Genomic DNA, 10,000 nt, shown 5'->3' on the forward strand with positions numbered 1-10,000 from the left:
TGATATATTTCCGAGAATTAAGCTCCCACTTAAATATCTCCACCAGACTGTCAATTTCCACACAGGAAAGCAATTGTCATTCTTTCACCTCCCTTTGCATATGAATCACGAGCACAACCGGCGCCCCTCCCCCTCTCTTCGAACTGGCTAAATCAACCAATCCAGGCTCTCCAAAAAGTACCCTGTCAATCTTGTTTCTATCTAGAATGAGATGGTCTCTGCAAGATAGAGGTGGAGGGTATTAACCTGGTGTGTATCCACCTCCGAGGTACTAATACTAAACATGACGGAAGCTCAATGGAACTCCGTGTTTAGTACTAGCTCCTCGGGGATCAAAGATATCGTTTATTAATATAATTTGTCGACCACACAATATAGAAATGGGCGTAAAAAATACTTTGATCCCCCAGGGGCTAGTACTAAACACGGTCTCACAGCATGAGTTTACCCAGGACTTTGACAAAGGTGGATACTTAGTGGGTTAATACCGAGGTGAAGGGCATTGTGTATGTTAGGGCCTTTATTAACACTCAGTTATACCTGCACAGTAAGCCTGTGCAGGCAAAACTGAACCCACTAATGTTCGCTTATACCTAGGCAGTTATGCCTAGCAGGCAAAATTGAACCCACTAACGTTCAGTTATACCTGGCCAGTTATGTCTAGCAGGCAAAACTGAACCCACTAACATTCGGTTATACCTGGCCGGTTATGCCTAGCAGGCAAAACTGAACACTAACGTGTTATACCTGCTCAGATATGCCTGTGCAGGCAAAATTGAACCCACTAACGTTCAGTTATACCTGGCCAGTTATGCCTAGCAGGCAAAACTGAACCCACTAACGTTCAGTTATACCTGTTCAGATATGCCTCTGCAGGCAAAACTGAACCCGCTAACGTTCGGTTATACCCGGCCAGTTATGTCTAGCAGGCAAAACTGAACCCGCTAACGTTCGGTTATACCTGGGCAGTTATGTCTATGCAGGCAAAACTGAGTCTACTAACGTTCAGTTATACCTGGGCATTTATGTCTATGCAGGCAAAACTGAATTTACTAACGTTCAGTTATACCTGGGCATTTATGCCTGTGCAGGCAAAACTGAACGTTAGTGGGTTCAGTTTGGCCTGCACAGGCCGCCTGTGCTGGCATAACTGCACTGATTTAACTGAGCGTTCTTGGCGTCCTTTTGGGAGGGCACTGGACAGAAGCTCAGTCTGACACTGAAGGGGCAGTTAGCTGTGTAGGTGTATGAAACAACTAATGCTTGTGGGAGGTTTCTGCACACAATCATCCCTGATTCATCAATAAAGTATAAATATGAAAATGGCCATTATCTTTTTTTTTTCTTCTTGAAGCATACCTTGAAGAGGTAACGGCTTTGTATATGCATGTTTGTTTAAGTACGTATAACATCAATTTATAATAATGCATAATAATGAGAAGAGTTCTATTAGCATACTCACGTCCGAATTTTTCCTCTTTTTCTAAAGTGATACCGGCGCCAACTATATCCCCATGCATAGGACACGTAGGTAAGAAAAACGCTTTTAACAATCTCTATAATATCTGAAAAGCAAATGATTTTTTTAAATTCAAAACCTCTATAATGACTTAAGTGCTCTGTCAACCAGGAATGAAAAATTTTCAGTGCATGTGCAGTTACTATTTATCATTGATTTCATAATGCAAGTTTTACTGTATTTAGAATCTGATTCAGTGGGAAAGAGGAGTAAAGTATGTAACAGTATGGATAGGATGAGTGTTAGAATAAGTCATACAATTAGCAGACTCTATATTATCATAAAATTGACGAGCCACTATTTTTCACTAGTGTACCCAACCTCTTGTTCACAGCTAGGTAAGGTAAATAATTGCACTTTTACTTCTCTGACGGATGAACCTTAGATTTGAATGGGATGCTTAACTATACCCAGCGTGGTGAGGCCAATCAGAGTGTAAGGTAACCCTACTAAACCAACTGTAGAGAGAGACGACATCAGAATAAGTCCCTCAGCTAGAACAAATGACAGGGAAAAACTGTTGCCAAAATTTGAAATACTTCTTTGGGGTAATCAGGGTTGTTTAAGTTAGAACCCGATAAAAAAAATCAAGAACGCCATTCAGTGGCGGATGAAAATATGATTGGTGCAAGAAAATGTATAAAAAGAGCATTTATATAAACCCACTAATTTAGCAAAAACGTATCAAAATCTAAATGCACTTGACAAAAGAAAGAACATATAAAACGAACAAGAGACTAAACATTAAGCACTCTGATTACACTGCTATTAAGATAAATCTGTGATTAACTTCAACCTAAGGAAAGAGAGATTAAGGTATCTAGTACAGCTAACATTACGATTTTCATATACTTATGCATGAAGTAGCCTATTCACTTGTGATATTACATTATTTGTAACGTTTAAAGTTTCAAACGCAAATCATGTCAAAGATTGATGAATGTTCATCAGAAGCAAAAATAAAATTTCTTTAACTACTGACTGGAGAAAAAAAAATTGCTATTGGGTAGCAGATCGTTAGTGAGAGGAAAGATTAGCTTGAACTGAAACGGGCACGTTACTTAAGAATGTTTAACTCGCGCTCTCAAGCCATATAAATTAGAAATATAAAACCATAAACATATAAAGAAAGAAAGACTTTCTGGAGTGGGCCATACGTCACAGGCTTTCCTCTTTTTCACTGTCACAATAAGCCTTTGGTAAACTCAAAACTGCTGCTGTCAGAGACCTATGGCAAAGCAATGGCTTTACAAATTAAAACCAAAGGTTTTACCATTTATGGGGTGGAAGTCCTGTCCTGTCCTGACAAAGTATGATAAATCTAGGACAGTTATTTTCTTTCTTTGTCCTTAACTGATGACCCTAAGTGACAGAGTCAACAGATTATAAACTCAAGAAGGTTCCGAAGGGAAATCATCCAGCAGAAACAGGCAAGTTATGGGAAAAGGTGATAAATAGATAAATAAGAGGCAACAGAAAAATAAAACCGATACACCTGAAATTCGAGAGATGTCAGCAAAGTCAAGAATGAATTTGTTCCTCGCTGAAATATTTGGAGATCAGAGGATTCCAAAAGTGCACTAGGCAGACTATCCCATATTTTATTTGTATTTTAGCCAAGATAAAACTCCTAGCAATCTATGTAGCACTGAGCCTGATGCTAGAAACCGACGCACTGTCTGCAGCAGCAGCAGCCTGCTCAGTGTTGTGAGCAAAACATATAAGTCAGGTAAAGAAGAGTACAGATGGTGTTTGTCGTTGTAGTGCAGTTTATGCCACAAACATATTAAAATCACGTTTCGTCTGTTCCAAGAGTCATAATTAGGAGTTGGCAAAATAAACTAGACAGCGGTTCTCAATCAAGGGGGAATTCCCACAATGGGAGGAATTTCAGAGTTTCGGGGGAGGAATTGTGACCACAGGTTGGGAGGCTCAAGCTGGCCCTAGGCCCACACAAAACGCAGTTTGCACCGGTCCGCACTACAGAGAGGTCACGTTGAGTTTTCTCTCCGCTAGCTTGTGCGATTGTTTCAGTATTTTGTTGCATATTATTTGGAGTGAACCTTTTTAGATAGACAATTCTGGAAAATCGGGGCGGGAAGGGAATGACATTCTGACAAATGGTGAAAGGGTGCATGGTCTAAGAAGGGTTGAGAACCACTGAATTAGACTGATGAGATAACTCTTTCCATAAGTTTGAGGCGAGAATCAGCACCGGAAGACCATACTAGTCAACAGAACTCCAAACAGGAAGAAGAAAAGTGAAAACACTTAGATATAATAGCTTCATCCCAAAACATTCTAAAGCATTTTCGAAAGATACCATCTTTTTGAGAAGCACGGGAAGCATCATTACATAAATGCTTCTCCCGAGTTCATTTTTGATTAGGATATAAAATGTTTGTCAGAATAACTGAACGAGAGGGCATTTGTTACAAGGTATAAAAAGATAGCTCCCATTTACTAAGTAACTGGAGCAAAACTTAAAACAACTTGAAGGCAGGTCAAAATAAGTTAAAAAGGTACAACAGAAACAAATTATAACACACGTGTGATAGCTGCATTAGAAGATACATAGGGAAAACCGAAAACCATGAAAACATCTTTAATGAAAAAATAGTGGAATGATAAGAGATGTATAATGTGCAACAGATGTAGCTGAAACTTGGCATAATGTATTATAATGGTTAAATCTACAACGAAAGTCTCAGAAAACAATTATAAGAATACATGCTGAAACTCCTATCGAATACTCGTCAGACAATAAATGAAATGACCGTAAAAAGTACACGTGGAACAAAGCCTAAAACAAAAGAGATAACTGCTTGTATGTCCCACTCCCTCCAACCCCTCCCCTCCCCCCCACAAAAAGGGGGTTGATCCAAAGAAAAACTCAGAGGACTGCATAAGGTGAGTATATCTGGATGAATTTTGCACTGGAAGGCGCAGAGAAAAGCTCTTAAAGCCGAGAACTTCGGTGTATTGCAGAGACATCTTTCCATTTTTTATTGAAAGTCTCCATGACATGGAATGAAATGGAATGCAATGGCATGGAATGTAGAGTTTAGTCCAAAGGCCAAGCACTGGAGCCTATGGGGTCATCCAGCGCTGGAAAGGAAATTGAGAGTAGGTAGGTTTGAAAGGTGCAACAGAGGAGAGGGTGGATAACAGGATGGAAGAGAGATGAAATAAATGGAGATACAGTAATAGGAATGAAATGGTTTGCAGCTAGGGGCCGAAGGGACTTCATTCATATATGTGGCAACTTAGCTTCAGTCAGGGCATCTGTAGTGTTGGACAGAAGTATGCATAATAACGCTCTCCTTCGAATCAGTTTAATTTGTTCATTTGCATTAGAAACAACATTTGTGACGAGGGTGGCGGTGGTGGAAATATTCTTAAGTGTTGCAAGATGGATAGTGTGAATGAAAAGTTATGCAAGACGATGTCCCATACTAATGCAGTTTCATCTCCTTAGCTCTGACAGCTGCTCAGGGCATCTTGTACGCTTCCCCTCCAGACTCGTACTTCAACTCCCAGGCGTGTTCATGGGGAGTGACAGTAGCAACGGGCAAAAGAGTCGGAATTTTCTTCCAGTGGTTTCAGACTGAGAGTTGCTGCGATAAACTCGGTATTAAAGATTTAGCTACCTCGGCGTCACTGGGAGAGTAAGTCTGAACGTTAAACATGTGAATTCTGCTTCAGATAAGTGTTTCAAGTTTCAAGTCATAATGCATGAGTTGTAGATCAAGTAATATATTGACGATACGTTGAGTGGTTCCAGGTAAAATATAATGCCAAGAACTAAATAATGGAATTAGTGCTGCTTTAGAAGGGATAGCTACAGAACAGAATTAATACGTAAATTGTAGTAGTCTCCTATTATCATGTAGTCTGATAAAAATTTTTTTTTTGAAAAAACGAATAATCAGGAAAACTGAATAAACAGTGATATGGAAAATATCTGTCTTTCCAATTTTTTTCATCGGATTTTTATTTGTTGAAGTCGTTTTCTACTCACGATATTCCTGACCGATTGAATGACCGAATAATATTAATTAATTAAGAAGAATACTGTCAATACATACAAGTAAACAGGTAATACTCAGTAATTTTGTGGGTTCTTTTTCCATTAATTCGTTTTATTATCCAAAAACAGAAAAAATAACCAGTTCCCTAAATAGAATATATATTAGGATTCTAGTGCTTTTATATTTAATAGGGTTTAGTGCAATATTCCAAAATATTAATTAATGTGCATTATATGTATATATATGGACAAGAGCTCACTTACATTTGCTTGCTGTCATTCTTATGACTGAAATGAACTCGGTAAATTCCATGTACTTGTATTTATTTTTGAATGGGGGACCACTTTCTAAAGTCAAGCAAGTTTTGCTAGATTTCATTTTAGTGTTTATGAATGAATGTTACTTATACTCATTAATTCTGTTTTCCACAAATGCAAACAGCAACTAATGACGCAGATTGTTTGATTTATTTACAGGCTTATTCATCTTATAACTTCTCCCTTGGTTTATTTTTGAACAGTCCACTGTATTCTGGAGAAAAGGCAATTCCTCTATTAACTTCATCGGGAAATTCAGTAAACATCTCGTTCTCAACAGATGGCTCTGTTCTTGACCTTGGATTCCAGATTTTCTATTTCACAGCCAACTAATGTAAAGAGGTAAGCTAGATTTCTTCTCAAATCCTTCTTAATATCTCTTGGGTTCTTGGTTTTCTGCTTCACTGTCTAATGATGTAAACAGGTTAGTTAGAAGACTTCTGAAATGTTTTTTTTTCAAGATTTTCCCATTCACTTTCTAGTGACGCACAAGGTCAATTAGAATTATTCCGAACTATGAAGCAGATTCATTTCCTGCCGCGGTTATCTTTCATCTTTCCTATCTTTTGTTTACGTTCTTATCCATATTTTCTCTTAGCTTATCGCTAGGTTACTTGGATCCATTACTCTCCGATGCCCAAAGGCCTGATTGTTTTCAGTTTTCTAGATCGCTTTTTTTTTCCATTCAAAAATATCGTTTGGCATCTGAAGTGTCAGACAGATTATATTTCTTATGCAGATTAAATATTATGGACAGCATCGATCCTAAACGTCTGACAGAATGATTTCCTCATTCAGGTTTTATTATGATGTAAAAATTAGGATTAGTTAGCATTATTCATCTCTGGTACTTGAGAGGCAAATGCACCCATCCAAATTGTGTGCTTCATGTCCTGATTCATTGACATCCACAATGATGTCAATGAATTGCTGTCCTCTTCCGATTTCTAACGATGGAGGTAAAATAACGAGTTGATATTTGCCTATAATGAAAGAAGGATTTAGTGTCTTATCCAAATTTTATGCTTCACGCAGCTGAAAGGTTGGTAGACTTCCATATTTAATACCTGATGTATTAATGTTCTTATCAAGATGCTACTCTTGTGAATGTCAAAGGGTTATTTGGCGCCGATCTTTAACTTTTGTTCGATTAAATATGTCACCCAGATTTTCTAATTCACGATGTTCATCCGCAATGTGCGATGGACTATAGTGTCATGCAAAACACCGAAGAAAGAAAAAAGCGCCATCCAACCTCCAGCTTACTTGGGACGCATGCAAGATTTTCCCCTCACGCTTTTGTACACATTATATTCCTAACTTTTAACGTAAATTAAAGCGTGTTAAAATCTACAGTCAAGTAGAATATTGAAATAAATAAGCTACATTTTATTAGAAATAATTTTTATGTACTTTTTATTTAATATGCACGCTATTTATTTTCTACAGTTTCATTCTAATAAATAAATCGTAAATATCCTATCCTAAAAATCTTCAACTCAGAGCGAAACATCTTTTTTAGACCTTTTCTACCGACCCAACAAGAACAACAACAACAAACTAGTTCGTAGGCTTACTCCCTAAGTAAGCGAAAGCAAGCATTTGTATCCATCTTAAATGTCTGACTGCTTGATTTTGACCACAACCTTTTTCGATTTATTTAAGAAATCTGCTTCTATCCAAACTTACCCTTAATATCTGATAAGACTAATTATCTCGTCCAATTACTTTTAGTAATGTACAAAAAAAACTTGTTTGCTATCTTTAATGCCTGATGGATAATTACTTTAGGGTATAAGAGGGTAAGATCCTTTGTTCATTATGGTTGCTAGAGATTGATTCCTAGGGAATCTGATCCTATCAGGAACAACCCAACAGACGCCATAATCGACATTTTTATTCCATTGGGACCAGGGTTGGAGTAATTGTAATTGAAATTTAATTGGAATGTAATTAATTACAGAATTTCGTGTAATTGTAATTGAAAATGAAATTATAGCATGTAATTGTAATTTAATTAATTAGAGGAGGTTGCTTATAAGAGTTAAATTTGCTGGTTCTTCGCCAATTGTTTCCTAACCAGTGCTAATAAATACTCTTTCAGTTAATATGACCTCTGCTCTTCTATCACTTACACTTCTAGAAATAAATTATGTAACCCTATGAGTTCGATTTGCTCCCCTCAATACATTGTTTCCTTCGCCAAAGATTAATGTTTATTTTCGCACCGAAATCAGTTGTAATTGTAACTGTAATTGTAATTGAATTTGTTGTTAAGTAATTGTAATGTCATTGCTATTTCCAAATGTAATTGTAATTGCAATTTACATTTTTCGAAAGTAATTATAATTGTAATTCATTTCTTCAAGTATAATTACTCCAACCCTGATTGGGACGTCTTGGTTTTAACACACTGGATCGTCTTCGACCTAAAATAGAGGCAAAACACCAAAACATACTATTTTATAGTTAAAAAGTATATCTTAGTTTTACCAGACCAATGAGCTGATTAACAGCTCTCCTAGGGCTGGCCCGAAGGATTAGATATTTTTACGTGACTAGGAACCAATTGGTTACCTAGCAACGGGACCTACAGCTTATTGTGGGATCCGAACCACATTGTATCGAGAAATGAATTTCTCTCACCAGAAATAAATTCCTCTGGCTCCGCGTTGTTGGCCGAGCCGAGAACCGAACTTCGGACCACCGGCCAACGTGGAACTACTATTTTATAGTAAAATGCAAATCGAGGAAAGGTCACCCTCGAGAATAATCATTTATAAACTATGTACTCATTAAAAAAAAAAAAAAAAAAAAAACTTCTCAGAAAGGAAAACATAGCGACTTGACGCAAATACAATTCAGTGAAGAACAATAGCCTACAAAACTAACCATAAGGCCCGTCCACACGGCCGAGCTTTGCTCGACGAACTTTGTTCGATGTGACGTCAGAAGCGGAGAAACTGCGGTACAGTTCTGACTTTTCCCGCTGTTTCTCCACTTCTGACGTCACATCGGACAAAGTTCGTCGACCAAAGCTCGACCGTGTGGACGAGGCGTAACGAACCTAAGACAAGAGAAATGAAAGACATCAAATAAAACAAAGGACTAAGAAAAAAAAAAAAAAACACGAAATGAAAATTAATAACGAATGATTAACTCATCAACATTTTCGATTTCATGGTGTCAGAAGGTCAGTTGGCAATAATGTCTAACATCTGATGATTTCAATTTCTCAACAGATTTTTTTTCTCTAGAAGCGTCAAAAGGGCATTTGGGGAGAATCTTAACTGTCTGGTGGATTAATTTCAGTCGGCATTTGGATTTTGGGTTTCAGAAATGAATGGAGAAATGGAAAAATTAAGACTTATTATTTTTATTATTATTGTTGTTGTTGTTGTTGTTAAAATAGTTTAATCAGCTCACTGGTCTGGTTAAAATATTTTAATGAAAATAATAAAAAGTCTAAATTTATTCATTCCTCGAATTATTTTTGAAAAATTTGCTTAAATTTGCTCATTTTCTCAGCATTTACAATATACTGGCTAATATATTTAGTAATTTTGTGCTTATCAGCGGAATCTCATAAATGAAGTGCGTTGGCTTTGTTTTCCAAACGGGTCGTTTCACCTTGTCATTCATTAAAACTAGGTCAGATAACAATCAATTTCTGAGCAGTTTACATAACTTTTTTTATTCGTAAAGTATTGTCTTTGTGAATTCGCTGACTTGTCATAATAAAAATTTGCTTTATAGGATCAAGAATCCAACGGAAGAAAAAAGTAGCAAATTACTGATAGGAAATGTATTCAAATAAACATTACGAAAGAAAAACGTTACAAGTACAAATGCACTTCTTTTAATCTCATTACGTGTAAGTATGCAATAACGAATGAATTTGCGAAGAACAGGTAGACGAACTAATATGTAATTAAAACAATAACTGGCCTCTAGAGAGAGAGAGAGAGAGAGAGAGAGAGAGAGAGAGAGAGAGAGAGAGAGAGAGAGAGTTTTATATATTTTTTATTACTTGCATACTGAGTGCTGAGTAAACTTACAACTATGTGTTTTATCTATTATCAGAAATTCTCCTACTTTCATTACAGTGTCCTTATAATCTTTTGTTTCTCACA

General features: G+C 36.9%; 1 protein-coding gene across 1 annotated transcript in view; it reads left to right on the forward strand.

Annotated features, from left to right (window-relative positions):
* The window catches only part of LOC135218136 (deleted in malignant brain tumors 1 protein-like), an 8,401-nt gene extending 2,194 nt beyond the window's left edge, over positions 1-6,207 (forward strand). Inside the window, exons 2-4 of the mRNA XM_064254283.1 lie at positions 1,490-1,531; positions 4,998-5,187; positions 6,071-6,207. Coding sequence (XP_064110353.1) covers positions 1,490-1,531; positions 4,998-5,187; positions 6,071-6,200 — 362 coding nt within the window. The 3' untranslated portion in view covers positions 6,201-6,207. The remainder of the gene's footprint in view (positions 1-1,489; positions 1,532-4,997; positions 5,188-6,070) is intronic.
* Positions 6,208-10,000: the final 3,793 nt, after the last annotated feature.

This window comes from Macrobrachium nipponense, chromosome 9 (genome assembly GCF_015104395.2).
Source record: "Macrobrachium nipponense isolate FS-2020 chromosome 9, ASM1510439v2, whole genome shotgun sequence".
Lineage (NCBI taxonomy): Eukaryota > Metazoa > Arthropoda > Malacostraca > Decapoda > Palaemonidae > Macrobrachium > Macrobrachium nipponense.